The 17,207-nt window shown below is 37.9% G+C and overlaps 1 protein-coding gene across 1 annotated transcript in view; it reads left to right on the forward strand.

Moving 5' to 3' along the window:
* The window catches only part of MDN1 (midasin AAA ATPase 1), a 102,168-nt gene that overhangs the window by 54,884 nt on the left and 30,077 nt on the right, over positions 1 to 17,207 (forward strand). The window contains exons 49-68 of the mRNA XM_065681233.1: positions 898 to 1,118; positions 2,129 to 2,242; positions 3,051 to 3,183; positions 3,841 to 3,950; positions 4,628 to 4,761; positions 5,217 to 5,377; positions 5,731 to 5,851; positions 7,003 to 7,213; positions 7,364 to 7,595; positions 8,743 to 8,869; positions 9,770 to 9,940; positions 10,085 to 10,299; positions 10,394 to 10,775; positions 10,957 to 11,066; positions 12,181 to 12,877; positions 13,237 to 13,398; positions 13,978 to 14,251; positions 15,255 to 15,490; positions 16,142 to 16,237; positions 16,469 to 16,563. Coding sequence (XP_065537305.1) covers positions 898 to 1,118; positions 2,129 to 2,242; positions 3,051 to 3,183; positions 3,841 to 3,950; positions 4,628 to 4,761; positions 5,217 to 5,377; positions 5,731 to 5,851; positions 7,003 to 7,213; positions 7,364 to 7,595; positions 8,743 to 8,869; positions 9,770 to 9,940; positions 10,085 to 10,299; positions 10,394 to 10,775; positions 10,957 to 11,066; positions 12,181 to 12,877; positions 13,237 to 13,398; positions 13,978 to 14,251; positions 15,255 to 15,490; positions 16,142 to 16,237; positions 16,469 to 16,563 — 4,002 coding nt within the window. The remainder of the gene's footprint in view (positions 1 to 897; positions 1,119 to 2,128; positions 2,243 to 3,050; positions 3,184 to 3,840; positions 3,951 to 4,627; positions 4,762 to 5,216; positions 5,378 to 5,730; positions 5,852 to 7,002; positions 7,214 to 7,363; positions 7,596 to 8,742; positions 8,870 to 9,769; positions 9,941 to 10,084; positions 10,300 to 10,393; positions 10,776 to 10,956; positions 11,067 to 12,180; positions 12,878 to 13,236; positions 13,399 to 13,977; positions 14,252 to 15,254; positions 15,491 to 16,141; positions 16,238 to 16,468; positions 16,564 to 17,207) is intronic.

A 17,207-nucleotide genomic window follows, 5' to 3' on the forward strand; every position in this document is an offset into this window, starting at 1 on the left:
TGGGGTCATCACACTATAACTGAGTCACCTAGTACCTTTCCATGCAACTGCTACAAATACAACTTTATTTATTGTTTTATTGTCAGACCAAAATGCTCTATTCAATATTCAGTAAGTACATTTGACCCGTTTTGAGTTAGGACTAGGCATTTAGCAAAAAATGGGAAGGCAAACAAACACTGGTAAAAAAGGTAATAAGAGCCCCAAATGTATCTTCCTCCGATTTCTTTCTCAGCTTTAAAAAAAATAGTACTCAATTGGTTTTAAATACACAATGATCCTCTGTACTTCTTGCTTTCATGTAAGCTATTATTAATCAGTTATTTTAAATCTGGTAGCTTTAGGTGAAAAAAACCACCAAATTTCCTCCTTCAAACAGAGCTGCCTGAGAGAAGTCTCATGTGCAGGGGCCATATGCAAAAACTTTTAATGATTTCTTTTGCAATGTAACTGTTCATTTGACAGCGTTGGTGCAAAATCTTCCTGCCTTCCAGCTTTGCTTAGTGACCTATTGTGGGCAGGTACTGTGGTTTGCTTCCAGTGAAAGATCAAACTGTGTAAGTTAGTACTAGGATATAATGTTAACCACAGCAATGTACTATGCTCTTTTGCTGGCTTCTTTTTGTCAGCATCTCTCCCTCTCCTATCTCTTTTTTTAAATTTACCTTTGCTTCTCATTCCAGTGCACAAATCAAATACAATTTCTCAGTGAAATGCTGTGCGTTAAATGTGTTCACTTCTGTCACTGCATGATTTTTTTGACAATAGTGACCTTCTAATAGTAGACATCCACAAGTGATTTGAGGTTGGAAACTAAAGCTAAATAAAGAGGAGATGCTATTTTGGAGCTGGCAGTTTGAGCCCCAGATTGCTGGACTTCACTTCTTTGTGTTTCAGGACATTGCCACTGACTCTGCAAGATCTTCAAAAAATGATGCAGTCCACTAATCCTGAGAGTCTCAAATTCAGTGCTGTTGAAATAGATGCAAACTGGATGGATAAAATGGAAGTTCTCCAGGCTTCAGTGAAACTGTTCATAACAAAGGCAACCAATCAAGATTGGTCATTGAGAGTGAAATGGCTTAACTCCTTAGCCAAAAGTCTGCCACAGGTGCTTGGTATGTAATCATATAACTTTTGCCTAAGGGATGATTCATTATATTATCACAATCATAAGTCTTCTGTGAAAACATTCAGACCATTAAAGTGCTCTCATATAAAAGTTCTCAACTTATCCACACTAAATCAAGGACATAGAGGTTCCATGGAGAGGCAAAAACAAGTTATGCATATTAGGGACAACAGGAGACTTCGGGCTAAACATTGCCTTTTATTATTCAAGCATGTATTTAACTTATTCTGCTTCTGAATTTACAGTGCTTTTTGGATACCTCTTGGTCTATGTAAGCAAATACACCTTTCTCTTCACTAACTTTTTTTTTTTTTGATAGTGGTAGTAAAAACAGTAGAATACCTTCTGTTTATGTAGTGTTAAAATACAAGTGGTTAAAAAGCCAGGAAACTGCGGAACTGAGACTTCCTGAAGTTGTGTTGCCTGAGCATTCAGAATAGCAGCTGAGGTGGTATTCTGAATGTTTAGGCAACACAACTTCAGGAAGTAATTCACACACTTCCTTGTATGGAGTGAAATCTCAGACTCTATTGTCTCTAGACGAATAGGATTGCTCCCCTTGATCCTGCCATCTTTCCCAGGCAGGTGTGTTTCTAAACTGGAAGATACCTAGACAGTTTCTTTTGATGACAGGTATGCCTTTTTCTTTAACTGGGACCAAAAAAAAAAAATCAACAGTAGATGTACTGAGAGGAAGATTTGAAGGTATAAACTCATGGATTTTTCACAAACCGTATTTTTAATACCGTTCAAGTATCAGTATTATCAGAAGTATTACCAGTTTAACTAGAACTCTTTAATGGATTTATCTCTTTGGCCATGATATTCTGACAGCTTTTAAGACATCTTAGAGCTAATACAAAATAAGAGCAGTCAACATGTCCAGAGTGCGCGCACAGATAAGATTGAGGATGCTGATGCTGGCTCTGTTGAAGTCATTCATTTGTACTAAATGCTCTGACTTTTAAACCTATGTTCTCTTCCCTTCACCTACAGATCCGGTGCGGATTCAGCTGGAAGCATGTGCTGTAGCCCTTGGTAGTTTCTATGCCAGTCCCCTCTCATCTGGAGTCAGTAACATGATCAAGTTGCTACAACCAACTATGACAGGTATTTCTGAAAAAATTGGATATAAAACATCAGTGCTTCCTTTGTTCTTTGAACACTTTGTAACCCTTTGTAGGAAATGTGTGTACCCAAAGAAAGACTAAATTCTTACTATACATAGCTTTTGATGCTAAAGAAAGAACAATAAAGCCGTTCTTGCTGTCTAGAGCTGCAAATATGGCAATTAGATGTATTCATTCTGAGTTAAACCATGATGTCATCCTATGCAAATTAGGTATAAGTGCCATGACCATGAATCCTGACTGCATATCTGTGACCCAGGTGTATTCCTACAGCTGAGTTAGGTGGTGTTCTTAAGAGTGATGCAGGTACCTGCTGCTTTTCTGACTGGGTATGCAGGCATCCTGTTTTTTTCCCAGCATTTATCATGTTGGTCCATCTGAAATCTCTGTTGAGGCCTATAATTTTCTCTCACTGTTTTATAGGGAGCTCAGGCCTATGGTTTCCTTTTGCAAGCTTGCTGGGTATTGACAGCTGCATACAGTGACACTGGGCCCTTTACAGATGGTCCTAGGTGTCTCACCTCACTGTGAAGAAAAAGGGAGTTGGGCTTCAGTTTCCAGGGTGTCTTTTTGGGTACTCTGACCCCTGGTTGGTTTACTTTGTGTTCTGTTTTACAGAACCTGCAGTCAACTTAATGCTTTTCTGTTGGGATATCTGGAGCAAGGGAACTTAAGTCTCTGCCCTCCTTCCTCTTAGGCTTCCTTCTTTCTTTCCTGAATGTTCATAGCCAGGGGGATCAAAGAAAGTCCTTAACTGTTGTCCTGTCTTCTCTTGTCTGCCTTTGCAGATGAACATGTGATACCTCTGGATCCAAGATGGAATATGCAGTTTTTGGATATCATTAGAAATTCAATGAATTTTGATACAGAAATGGAACACACAGACCAGCTCCTAATCCTTTTAAAGTCTGTAGCAAATCGGTAGGTAACAAAAAACTCTTGTGAAGATTGCCCAATGACTGTAGTCAGTGCTGTATAAACACTTGTGGTATCTGCCAAGTATGTTTTTAGGTCTTGATAGATGTGATCTAAAATAACCAGATAGAGGTTCTGCACAAGTATTCAAATTCTTTGCTTCTGTTCTCTGTAGATGCAGACTAAACCAAATCACTTAATATAGGGAGCAGAGCTCCAGCATTCTATATAGGCTGGAATACTTCAAGGACAGAGCAGAACTCTAGGATAAAGCATAAGAGAGGCAGAAGCAGTGGTGTGAAATCTCTGACATAAATAATTGCCCTGCTTTTGGATTTGGACTGCTTTTGCTAATAAGAGCAAAAAGTACAGATTTTGCTGTTACAGTATAAGGGAGCAGCTGCTCACATATCTTACAGGTGGTGGTGGTGCATCTGTTTAGTAGCTCTCTACTTTTTCCTTCCTGGTGATTGCTGAAGGCAGGAATCTGCTCTGTGTGAAGCTTGCTTCTGCAGAAACCATATTAAGCAATTTCTTATGCTATACTTGATTCTTGTTTCATAATACAGTGAAATATGAAATGTCACTTTGTAGTCCACCATTCTCATAAGGCAGAGTCTTTAAAATGGTACTGAATTGCTAACAACTTTATTTTTAATTCAGGGCAGTATTATTTCTTGACCGAGAAAAAAGAAGCTACATTGAGAAGAATTTGATTACCAGCAAGAAGCCAAGAAACAGTGTTTTAAGAATGTCTCTAGATTTCCGCAAAGGTGGGTTGATTTCCACTGTTCGTTTTGGTCCCATGTTCAGTTTGAAATATGGTTAATTTGCACTGTTATGAAATGTGTGATTTAAATATGGTGTGTCCTGAATGTGTGAAGAAAGATAGTGTGAATGTAGCCAGATGAGGACTAATATGATATGTAACACATTATTCTCAAATTTGATATACCTTATGCTACAGCATTTATGCCCAGCCTTTACTAGGTAATAAGTGAATGTAATTTCTCTCTTAATTATCTGAATTTTAAGATGATGGTGGAGAGAAATTTGAATAGCATTTTGTCTTTGTTTAGTAAGAAGAGCCAAATTCTTCACATGTGCTTTTGTTCTAATCTGCTTTCTAATGTTTTCTGTAAGTAGGATGTTTTGCTCCTGAAACAAAGGGGAAAAAAATAGTGATGAAGTTAATGTGTTGCATCAAAGCAATTGATCAGTGCTTCCCTCATTATGGATTTTATTTTTTAATACATTAAATGTATAGAGGTAATAGAATTGTGCAAATAGTGAAGGTCTACTTTTATTGCTTCAGTTCTTAGATCTTTTCAGGCTTTTTTTCCCCAACCATAGCAAGAATTTAGTGATCAGAAATTGACCCTTATGTTATGTGATGTGGCTGGAATACTTAAGTGTCTCTCCCTTTCTTTCCCTCTTCCCCAAACCTCAGACCCAGGAAGTTACACCTGTCTTCCTCATGCAATCGTGGTCAACCTTGCTGCTTTCTTTGAATTTTGGGATGCCTTTGTATTTCACTGGGTGAAGTCTACCCAAGTGGCCTTAAATGATGATGACATGCATGATGTGAGTAGACTTTTTGTATTACATTTATGGAAGTTAAGTGAAATGAGATTGCATGCAGAACACTTTTTAGTTTCAGGAGCCATGAAGTAAACCACAGTGCTGCTGTTGGCGTTCAGAATATGCCTGACACCAAGCAAATATTCATGTTTGTTTCAGTAGCTGTATTTGTGCTCAGTCTTCTTACTTCTTCTGTGCGGAACGCAGATTTTGAGCCATAAAGAGGTCTGACCATGACATTGTAGACTTGGTGCAGGGATTGCATGGCCAGTAGAGCCATGTGGTATTTTTAGAGAGCATATAGCTGAGTACTGGTTTTGTACCACTGAACGCAAAGCCTTGTGTGAGTCTGAATTTAATGCGGGTGTTGGTGGTTTTGCTTTTCTCTTGCTTGAAGTACAAAGTATTCTGTAACATGCAGCACTGAGAAAACTGTAACCTTCTTGACTTCTTTTTAGGTATTATACTGCTTGCTGTGGCGTGACAGGTTCTGGGCAGTCTCTGACACTCTGACAGTGGATTCACCAGGGTTGTCACTTCTGTCTCTTCACTGGCACTGGGTTATGAAGTATCTAATTGACAGAATTCCTCAGCTGCTTATTGGATCAGATGAGCACAAGTGAGTAGATTTGATTTGTGTTTCTGTTAAATAGTTGTATAAATTATTTATAGAGCTCTATACATTTTCTTTACTATTATAGCTAATTATCATTGTTTGGCATTAGCATCCAAATTGTGTGCCATTAGCGATGCAAGTACAGTGTATTAAATAGCTGTTCATTTTTGAAATTCAGATTTCTTGGCACTGGGCTTGCACAGGTGATCATCTAGAATTCTTATCCTTCAGGGGACAGATAAGAGAAGGGACTTTTCTTGTGCATCCTTTTGCCTTGTTTCTCAAGCTTCTGGGTTAACTGAGTGGACTTCTTTCTCCCTACACTCCCTAATTTTTATTTTTTTTTTATCTACAAGGGTTTCTAGGGAAATTCATTCTGTTTCTCAGCACATTCAGAGCTGCTTGGCCAATCCTACTGGAATTTCTGCCAATATGAAGATATTACAGAAGTCTCTAGGAAGACCTCTTCCTTTTAAGGTATTGGTACTCTGTGTACAAGAAACACTTGTATTTACAGTAATATCCAAATATGCTTTGAAATGACCATGAAGATTTACAGCACTTGCTTTCCAGGCCAACAAAAATACATTCCTTCTGGGCTTGTCAGATTGATTAAAAAGACAATTTCAGTATATGTTAATGTACATTTTTTTTTTTTTTTTGGGTGGGGGTGGTGGGGTGTGTGTTTTGTTTTGTGTTTGAAATCTGTCAGTTATCCAGATAGCACTTCTGCTATTAATTATGCTTTATATAGATAGCAGTCATTTAATATAGAGTGGTGCCCAAGCATAAAAATACTACTTCTTTGCTCTGTTCTGGAGACTTGTGAATATCAGTATGCCACTTGCTTATTTAGTGAATATATGTGTATGTAGACTAGACCATGTACTTCCTTTTATACAGGGTAGGACAGGGCTGCTTTATGACTTACCAAGACAAGGCCTGTTAACTTTGACAGTAATGGAATTTTTCTTTTCTTAAGTTATTTCAGCAACTGGTGTCATTCATTTTAAAAGAAATCTCACAATAAATTTTTCTGAACAATGCAAATCCCTTTTTAAAAGCAGGGCACAAGTAGTCATGTAGGTGGCTTATGTTGGTGAATAGTAACGTAACCTAGGTTTTTAAGTCCTTACCTCTCAAAGATATCAGCTGTTCAAAAAATGCGCAGTTACTTTGCGGGTCTCTGAAGAACATTTGATGCTTTCTGAGAATTCTGGGAGATTTTTCAAGGCATCCAAATATATTCAAGTTGCAGGTGTAAACTACAGGTTCTTTTAAATGACAGTAGCTTCTGGTAGTTTTAGTATTTTGTCTATTTAGGGCTCTTAGTTTAGGTAAGTTGCTACATTGAAGTATTTTTTGCATAATCTATATAGTTTCTTCATGAAGGAAGAAAAAACCCAAAGCTTGACAAGGAGGAATTGTAGCCAACTACTTCAGTTTCATTCTTCCTGCTGTATTGAGTAGGACTACTAAAGAATTGTTAAGTTGTTTTTGCAAGTTAGTTTATATATACTTCAGTCAGGTGTATGTGAATTTTAAATACTAGTTGTGACTGCAGTTACAGGTCTTGTTTGTTATTTTGTTAGAGCTGCTGAAACAAATTGTCCTTTTCATGTTTGCAGGATAAACTGGGCATGGAATGTTTTTCTCAGTTGAAAGTTCTCAGCAAACCACTTAACATCTTGGAACTAAGACTAGCCTTTGGAGAAAGTAGATGGCAAGAAAAAATGTGCGGTCTGAAAATTGCTGCTACTGGATGGAAGATGAAGAAAGCATTGCTGCAAGCTGATGGCCTGATAATTAGAGCAAACCATCTGGAAGATGTTAGTCTGGGTAGGTAATGCTTTTGAACAGGATGATTTCTGCCATCTCCATTTTTTTTTTCTTTTTTTTTTTTTTTTATAAAAATGGAAGGATGTGAAACGTTCACTGGCAAGAAATACAGTACATGAATTTATGTGCCTCTTGCACTCTGTCAAACAGGTCAACTAAAGATGTTTTTGAAAGCTGTACATTCACAACTGAGAGCAGAAGGAGTTATGTATAGTTATTCAGAAGAAAGGTTTACTGAAGATACCATCTCCAATCAGATAGACCCTGCCTTGTTAAATCAGCTCTGCAGTCGAGTTCAGCTGTGGCCTGCAATGGAATACATCAGCGTCCTCTGGCAGTACAAACTGACAACAGATTATGTGGCCAAGGCTTGTACAAGAAGGTGAGAGAAAGGGCAGAGAAGGAAATCCTATATTCCTTTCATGAGATTCAGAATCCCTACCTAAAAGCTGTAACTTCAGTGCTTTACATCTGTATGTAAATTAGTGTATGTGTGTACAGATATTTTACATATATAGCTGTATGTATGTGTATAGATATATGTGGTGCATACATATGTTTATATATATTTATGTATTTAAATAAATATATAGCCACTCCTTTGCATGCAGAATTGCACTTGGCCATCTATAAAAGGTATCAGCAAAAGAGTAGTTTAGTGTCAAATTGAGAAAGTAGTTTTCCCCTTTTCTAACTTCATTGATGCACATATAGGAATGCCAATGTCCAAGCCCCCTTAGATAAACATATTAGATTCCAGAAATTGCTCTTTTAATGGTAGAATGGGTTATAGGTGGATGAAAACAAAACCTTATGTTCAGTGAATAGTACATAGTATTTTCCTTTTGGAAATGTATTATATTTACTTTTTACTGAAATAGAACAGTCCTTCATATTAGGAATTAACATGAAGATGTTTTTCAGCATATTTCTGGAGGCTATTGTAGAAAGACTGAATTAAACCTGGTGATGGAGAAGGTACACCAGCAGCCATGCTTCCTTTTTGTGTAAACTACACACACATACTCATAGTTTAAGGTGACATTATTAATTTAAGAAGCGATAGTGTTGTTTTAAGGGGCCAAGTGTATTTATTTTTTGACTGTTTTGCCATTCCGTAAAAGAGAGCTCTTCATTTATGGATTTCAGTGAAAGTAATTTTTTGTACAATTAGACTCCAAAACTTATTGATTCACTCTTGAATTCAGCCAAGTTCTGAATTTCAGAAGAACTGTAAAGCTGAAAGACAGTTTGTCCCCAGATGTCTTGTATGTTTGGCTGAACATATAGCTTATAGGTAGAGAAGATTCCACTTCTTCCCCTTCTTGTTGAATTTCAATTTTGCCAACATTGAAGGATGCAAGTTTTTTGAGGGTTTGTTGTTCTTCAGTGTTTAAAGTGCTGTCATTTAATCTTTCAGGGAGTCTTAGTTACTGTGACTTCACCTGCATTCTCGATTTGTTTTACTATTCAAATGATTTATTTCATGTGCCCTGCTTACTTGGTTGTATTTGTTTCACCTGCTACAGGGACACCTGCAGTCAAGAACTAAGCATATGTTCAGATCTAGTTCAGCTTATAACTTTTTCCCTAAAGCTGACCCCAACTTCTTCTCACCAGCTGTCTGGACTGTGGCACTTGTTACACCTTAAAGAAGTAAGAACAAATTTTAGTTTAATTAGTCTTGTAGAAGTTTGCAGCAGACTTCAAAATAGGTATATCCGTGTCAGACTTTTGACGTGTGGTTTTATTACCTGTGCCTGACTGTAATTATTCCTTATTTTAATGAGAAAGGTTAGTAACTGTGAGCATGCAGAAAATTTAATAAAACACAACATTAAAACATATACAAAACACAGTGAAGTCTTAAGTAACATAACTCTGTATGGTCTAGTTTCTTAGTGTTGTTTCATTCATCCACCTGTGACCTAATGGAAACAGGAGATTGAATGGCAGGTGTCAACCTGCTTGTATCTATGTATTAAAAGTAATTTTATGCTGAAAAATACTTTCCTTTGTTCCTGTGCCTCTAAATTTGTTAGTTTGGGTTTTTTTTTTAGGTCTGTGTTGCAAATCAGATAAACAAAAACAGTTATTTGATACTTTTTCTATAGAGCACTTAGTATTTCAGAGAAATTCTGATTGGTTAATATTAGTTCTGATACAGTGGTGGTTGTCTTCCCACAAAGCTCAGTAAACCATCAAATTCACTTCAAATGCTTCAGAGCAGAACATTGGGTAGTTTTACCTGTTTCATGCTTACGCAACCTTGTGTATTGTAACAAAAGGTTGCACGGTCATAGACTGGAGGCTTTTTTCTGAACTTGCTCTGTATACACGCTGCATGTTTCACAGGGGGCAGTGCAGACCTCAGGAAGTCTACTTTTTGAGAAGAGGTGCCAGCAAGCACTATGTGAATTTGAAAAGGATCTTGAGGAATATCTTGTACTATCCCTACTGAAAAACTGTATCATTCTTTTCGTGTGTGTATGTGCTTGATTCTCTTCTGCTCCCTGTAACTTATTTTCAGCTCTGGGTTTCTCTCTCTCTCCTTAGATATCCCATGAAGAAATGTCTATTCTGTCATCTCAACTAGTTAATGCTGCGTTAGCATCTTTTTGGAGCAGTACTTTCACCACAGACCCAGACTACTGGTTGACTTGGAGGCCGCTACATGCAACAGAGGAAAAGAACTTTTCTAAATCCCATATGAACTGTTCTATGAAGGTTTGTCTCTTCTGACCTAATCAAATAATTAGGCTGAATATTCTTATTAAATAATTCAGTAGCTTTCTAAAGCAATACTGTAAGTTCTAGCATAGTCAGTGCAAGTTACATCTGAACAATCTAACTCTTAATCTCTTAATTTAGGGCCCAGGTATTTTGACCCAAGCCGTTTTCTCAAAGTGCTTGTTTGAAATTCTAACTAGCAGCAGCAAGACAAGCCAGTGGGATGTGAGTGGGCTTCCTGTTCTGTCATCATCCCATGTGACACTGGGAGAATGGATGGAGAGAGCACAGCAGCTTCATGAAGTTAGCACAGCAGTGTGGACCAACCTGGCTGTGTCTTCAATAGCAGATTTTAGGTATTAAAACCTCTTGCACGTATCTACTTAAATCAGGCGTGTTATAACAAGCTTACCTAGTGTGTGTAAACTTTTCTCATTCCTTCGTCTTCAGACACACAGATGCTAAACTACAGGGAATAGTGCTAAGCAGACAGCTCTCTGCCCTGGTAGATCTGGTTCCAGTGGATCTTCAAGGAGAATTTTTGGAGTGCTGTGAGAAGCTCTACATCAAGGATCCTGTTGCATATGAGTACCTTCTCAAGATACTTAAAAGCGTCATTGATCAGGAGTTACTTCCTAAAGACTTCGTGTTTCTCCTGCTCACTTGCTTGCAGCAGTTTTTTGGGGAAGGGCTTAAGGAGTTACCAGAGACAGCTTGGCGAGGAAGCCTCTGGGTGAATATTGGTTTGCTGCAGATCCAGGTGTGGCTTCCACAGACCAGGTTTGATCCGGCTGTTAAAAGAGATTACAAGCTCAAGTATGCAAAAGAAGAGGTGAGTGTGGAGCCCAGTTGGCTCTTACCTCTGTAATGTATAAAATCAATGCAAAGGAGTTTGGCTTGGGTGTTCCTGGGCAAATATTTGCTCATGATTTTCAAACTATACAGTTAAAACTTCTTTCAATGTCTAAGGCGATATACCAGAACTTTAGTATGGTTTATTCTTTCCTTTTCAGTTACACCAGCTGGAGTGTGAATGGAAAACAAATGATTTCTCATCCCAGCTGCATACAGGAAAAAGTATTGAAGATGAAGCAGTCAGCAACTATATTCATCCCCATCTCAGGTAACATCTCAGACAATTAACTCTTCTAATTTAGAAATTTCATCTTCAGGTGCTTGGGCTTCAAAGCTTTTCTCCACAGCTTTACAGCATTTGTGTTTTCTATGGAAATAAGGGTTGCCGATTTTAAAGTATCAGTTTGGATATTGAGGTGGTAAAAACACAGAAGCTGTTCTCTTCACCTGCAGTGACTAAGGAAGTGCCTGTACACACTTTGTACTGCTATAAATACAACAATTAAAGCAGCAGCCTTTACATCTTGATAAAAAGCTATGTTGGGAAGTGAAAATAAAACCATACGTCTAAATTATGGTAGTTTCATTAGCATTTGACAATGTTATTAACAAACCTGAAATAAGATGGAATGTGTGTCTATCACTGTGACCCTTCAAGGCCTCAATAGAGGCCAGTGCTATTTTGCGGAGTTCTTGGAATGACTGTCGGTAGAAATCTCCAGATGTGTTTTTTACCAATAGCCTTTGCCTGCAGTGCTGTGGGTGAATTAAATTTCTTACCACGTAGAGTACACTGTTGACATCCAGAATTTATAGCCATTGTTTTGTTGTGGTTTTTTGTTCATTTGTCTGCTTTTGGTTTTTTATCTGAGGAACTTCAGGAAATTTTGAGTGGACAGACTTCGCCTTTGTGCAGGTTTCCAGGTGTTCCTTGTACATGGTGATAAAAAATGAGTACTGTTCATTATTTTCTACTATTATGGAATTTTTTTATTTCAGTGTTATATGCATAGAGGATCTGATAATTCTGTGCTATTGCTTAAGGAGAATAATAGTCATTGAAAGCTGAATGGCTGAGTTTTACCAGTTACTTCCAGTAATACTACTTTTTCCTTTATGCTCACAGAGCTGTCAGGTAGCAAGCAAAAAAGTAATGAAAGTTTGTTGAAGTGGCGAAGGGAGTCCAAAGTGCGGAAGAGAAGTGCATATTCATGCTGTATGGGTGTCACTTTCTGGTTTTTTCCTTATTTGCTGTGTCATACAAACTGGCAGAATATTTCTGGTGCATCTTTTAATGTATCTATTATGTTAGATATATATATAAACATATTTATATGAAATAAGTTTATATGTTTAAACTGGTCAATGTTATTTCTTAACAGGCTGTTGCATGAAAGAATGCAAAGATTGACGGCGCAAATAAACAGTCTTTCCAGAAAAAAGGCCTTCAGGCCTCCAGCTCCACCCTATGACTGCTTATACCAAGAGGCTCACCAGTACATCAACAGCATAGCACGGGTTTCTTCAGTCCAAGATCTTACAACCCGCCTTCTGCAGTTCCTCCATGGGGAAAGACCTAAATCACTCCAGGCAATACAGAACCTGTTAAATGAGGAAGCATCTTGGCAACAATCACACCATCAGTTTAGAAAACACCTGGCAGAGGACTATGCTATGTTCCCTGATGCCATCATTCCACTGCAAGCTGCCATCTTACAGTTGCAACATGGCATGCGATTAGTGGCTTCTGAAGTCTATGTAACGCTCAAAAGATTTGTGCGTCCAGTTGATCTCACGAACCTCCTCACTTCTTTGTTGGCATTTCCTTCTGTTGGCCGTGCCTTCCCCAGTTACCTTGCTCGTGCAGAAATTTTATGCTCAGTGAATTCAGTTGAGGTCATTCATGGACTTAAAAAGTTTTCTCTAAAGCACTCTGGAGGAGAATCTGAGGGAGTAGAGCAGCCCTGCCCAACTCTGGAACAGCTCCTTGTCAGTGCTTTGCTGCATCTTCAATGCCATGTATTATTCAGGGGAGAGATGGACCAGAAATCCCTGCAGCTTTTTAGACATCTGTGTCAGGTAACATCATAGCCTGTAATGGTTACCAAAGATTTGGTTTATATAAAAAACAACAACAACAAAAACCAAACCCACCCACACACAAAAGCAAAACAAACCAAAACCAGACTTTGCAGAGAGTTGCTTTACAGAATAATTAAGAAAGGAGACTAGAACTTGGCCAAGCACTCTGTTTCATTCTGTTTTCTGTGGTTTTTCCTCATTGGCTTAAGAAGATAATCCACAAGTCTTCCTTCAAGTTAGATGGCTTTGATTTATGCTGTTGTAAAGGAGGAAAGAGCCAAACGAGATACATGCTGCCCCTTTGATGAACTCTGAGGTGATTTTGTATAAAAGCGTGATGCTTTGTGTTTCCTTAGGCAATTGTAAATGAATGGGATGAACAGGAACGCCGTGCCCAAGAGCAGGAAGCAATGGAACACAGTTTGTACAGATACAGAAGTAAAAGTCATGGAAAAGGATTGTCTGAGGAAGAGGAGGAAGAAAAAGAGTTTAGGAGGAGATTTCCTCTTCATGAAAAGGTGACAACTGTCACTCTGGAAAGAAACCCCAAAATTATGTCTGAAGTAGCTCCTGAAAATGCATACTTTAAGTAAAATGAGAGGAGACAGGTTTTCCTTCAGCCAAAGAAAAATGTGGGGTAGATTTTGATAGAACAGTATCAAGTACTGTGGTTGTAGTTTACTATATCTTCTGCTTGTAGGAAGGTTTTGAAATTAATTTCTAGACTTGAACCGTACTGTGGTTTGCCTGAATAATTCCAAATTCCATAACTGAATGATAATATAATTAATTATTTGTTGTAAAATTCCGGAATTTGATTCATTTTAGCAAGTAGGGCCATTTGGGGGTTTATTACATGTGAAGAGCGCTGATCTCATTGAAGTATTTAATCAACTTTAAAGTTGATTAGATAAAACTGAGGTTTTTTTCACTATTAACTGTCCTGTGTTACCGGACAGCTTTCGAAGTGTGGCTTCACCAAGCAATGTTGTGCAGTACAGTAAGCCATGAGAAAGTTGCGTGTCATTGTGTTGGTGGGGAGGGGAGATGTTAAAGGAAGAAATTATAATTGATTTTTATTCTCATATAATTTGCAGGACTTTGAAGATATCACAGCTCAACCAAGCCTCGAAGAAAAAATGGAAACTGAAGATCCATTGGAAGACCAGCTGGAAGTTGATAGAGCCCTTTTGTCCAAGAGCTCTATGCAAACAGTAATGATGGTTCATCAAAAGTTGTGCTTAAACTTTGCTCGATCCCTGTGGTATCAACAGAGTCTGCCTTCTCATCAAGCCAAACATTATTTCAGTGCATTTATTTCCTGCTATCAGACTGGTGCATGCCTGGTGTCACAATTCTATCCTTTAATTGGTAAGATTGCTAGCAGTATTTCAGATGTGCAGGTCTAGCTTTGTAATGAATTGTTTCAAATTAATCATATTGCAGGTCATGAAACAGGCCTTTTATGGAAAAACTGCATAAAACCAGATTTCATTTTTGTAAAGAATTTGCCCCATGTTCAGCATTGTCTCAGTGGAATGCTTTGATTTTTATTCTTTTACGGATTTTTTTTAATTGCATTTGTTAATATATTAGACAAACACAGTTTAAGAATATATTGAATAATCTGCTACAGACATTTTAATCACTTGGATCCGCATAATCCTGTGGAAGATGATGTACTTGCAGAAATTTCCCAGAAGTAAAATTTGCAATTAAGTTCATGGAACAATTGGTTTAAATGGAGCTTCTGTAATTAAAAAAAAAAAAAACAAACCCAAGGGTTGGTTTTTTTGGTTTTTTTTTTGTTTAGGTTTTTTTTTTCTCTGAAGTTTGGCACACTTGTGTAAATCATTATTATAACAATGTTTGAGACATCAGGAGCATAGCTTCTCAAAGCAGAGCTGTACTTCAGTTCTAATATAATAAATGTATATGTGTGCAGTTAAGTAAAAGCAGATAATGTCTGCTGTTTCTACAGTAACTTGCATTTATGTTCATACCTGAGGTGTAATATATATGATTTTAATTTTTTTGTGCATGTGTTGGATGACTTTTTCACAGATCCTTGCTACTAATTCTGTTGTAACTCTCCTCGATGTGAATTTATGCACAGAGGAACTGTGGTCTTCTGATAGGATCACAGCCCACCCTTAGGATGCTGATTTTACTTTCATACAAAAATTTGATAAAATAGGGAATGTAAACTTTGAGTAAGTCTCTTTGTTCCATACTCCCATCTCATTGCTTATGTCTGGCATACTGTTATGTCCTTGTAATACATAACATGCTGAGGCTTGGGATACAGGAAAAAAATCCCCCACATCTGTTCAACTGTTAGTACATGTAATGTCTTCCTTTTTTTGCTTCCTAGATGCTGAAATGAATGATACTCTTTTAGGAAGCCAACTTCTAGCTAGCACTCTTCTTCACAATACCTTTTTTGAGGAACTAACTTCAGATCTTGTGCTGCAGCAAGATGGTCCATACGACTTCTACCGGCATCCTAATATTCAGCAAGTCCGACAGTGCCAACCTGTACTTGATAGCTTTGCTAAAGAAGTAAATAGGCTACTTCAGGAATGGCCAGAGCATCCAGTACTTGTGCAGGTAGAAAGACCTCAACAAGTGTTTGGGGAAAAGTGGAACATTTTAGAATTTCATTTGTGTGTAAATATGTGTATAGACATGTGTACATATACACTTGCCTAAATGTCGTGTCTATTACTTATGCAGGTATTTTGAAGTCATTAGGTATTATTAACTGTTCTATTTGAGTTATGAAATGTTAAGTGATGTTCACTGCCTACTCCAATCTTACATCATTAAGCACCCTTCAGTCTACTATACCTGAAAGATTCCCAAGGTATTTTGCTGTTTGGGCTCCTGGATGTTTTTTTCCAAAATTCTTTCATTGCGCTTTAAAATAGATATCTTCGGTCCCATTTATGGGACCTGTGTGGCCCTCGGGTTATACTTCTTAGACTAATGAAGAAACTCGAAATCACTTGAAAGTCTTTGCATTAGGTCATTTGTGCTTATTTCCCTGAGTGCATTTGCCTTCGCTGAACTACTAGCAAGCTTATACTAGAACAAGGAAGCAGTTTAAAATTAAAGATATGTATACATATATATATATATATATATATAGTCTTATCTCCTGCAGGTGAAGATTATGCTAATAGAAATTAGTGGAACTTCATGACTGCTTCTGTTAAAGATCAGTTACTATAGGCTGAATACTTGTTTTTCATTCTGCAGCTGTTAGTTGTGATGGACAGAATTCGGGGTTTTCCACTCTCTAGTCCTCTCTCAAAGTTCCTGAATGGCTTGGAAATTCTTCTTGCAAAGGCACAGGTAAGAAGAGAGCTAAGGGAAACTTACATTTTCTCTTTTATACTTCCTGTTCTTATTGGTACCATAATAAAAACAACTGAAAACTGTCTGCGTGGCAGAATTTCTGGAAGCGAACTTGATCCATGCCGTAAGTTTAAGCAGTAGGAATGTAATCCAGAATACTGCATGAGTCTTGCCATGCAAAGACTGATTTCTGGCTTTGTATAAAGGTGAACTTTTTCTTTTTCCCAGGACTGGGAGGAAAACGCTAGTCGAGCTTTGTCCTTGCGGAAACACCTTGATTTGGTCACACAACTGATTATTCAGTGGCGTAGATTGGAGTTGAAGTAAGAACTGTCCTTCCCTGCTGCTTTTTCTTAGATACTGTAAGCTTCTGTCTCTATACAGAAACACATTCCAATGGATAATTGCCTTAATCATGGAACATGCATCACTGTGTGTTCCGGTGTGTTTTCTGTGTGTGCGGCTGTCCTAGTAGCAGTGTTAGCAACTGTGCCCTGGCTCAGAATGTGTATGTCCAGCCCATGGTGACCCTGTGTCTATGCCTCAGGAGGACTAGAATCAGAACAGATAGCTACAGTACTCAAACACTAGGAAAATACTAGGACTGTCTGTTTTCATCCCAGGGTTTACTGGGCCTGCAGTGTTTTGTCTTAACAACCTCCATTAATTTTCCCTTAAAAATTACTGTTTAGTCTCCTGTTCAAACCATGTAAAAGTTTTATCCCGCAGTACGCCAGGATCAGGAATTCCACAAGTCTGCCTCAAGTTTCATGAAAAGAAACTTTTGAACTTGGCTGTGATTGGTTTTGTTTTTGTCATCCCTAGTTCCCACACTTCTCTCATATTTGATAATAGTGGCAAAGCAGTGGTCCTCAAGAGTTAGCTGTGTATATTAAGCATACCTGCAGATTATTCCACCTTGTAAAATTTTCCATTAGTTTAGCAGAAACAGAGAATAGATTTATGA

Source organism: Lathamus discolor, chromosome 5 (assembly GCF_037157495.1).
Source record: "Lathamus discolor isolate bLatDis1 chromosome 5, bLatDis1.hap1, whole genome shotgun sequence".
Classification (NCBI taxonomy): Eukaryota; Metazoa; Chordata; class Aves; order Psittaciformes; family Psittacidae; genus Lathamus; species Lathamus discolor.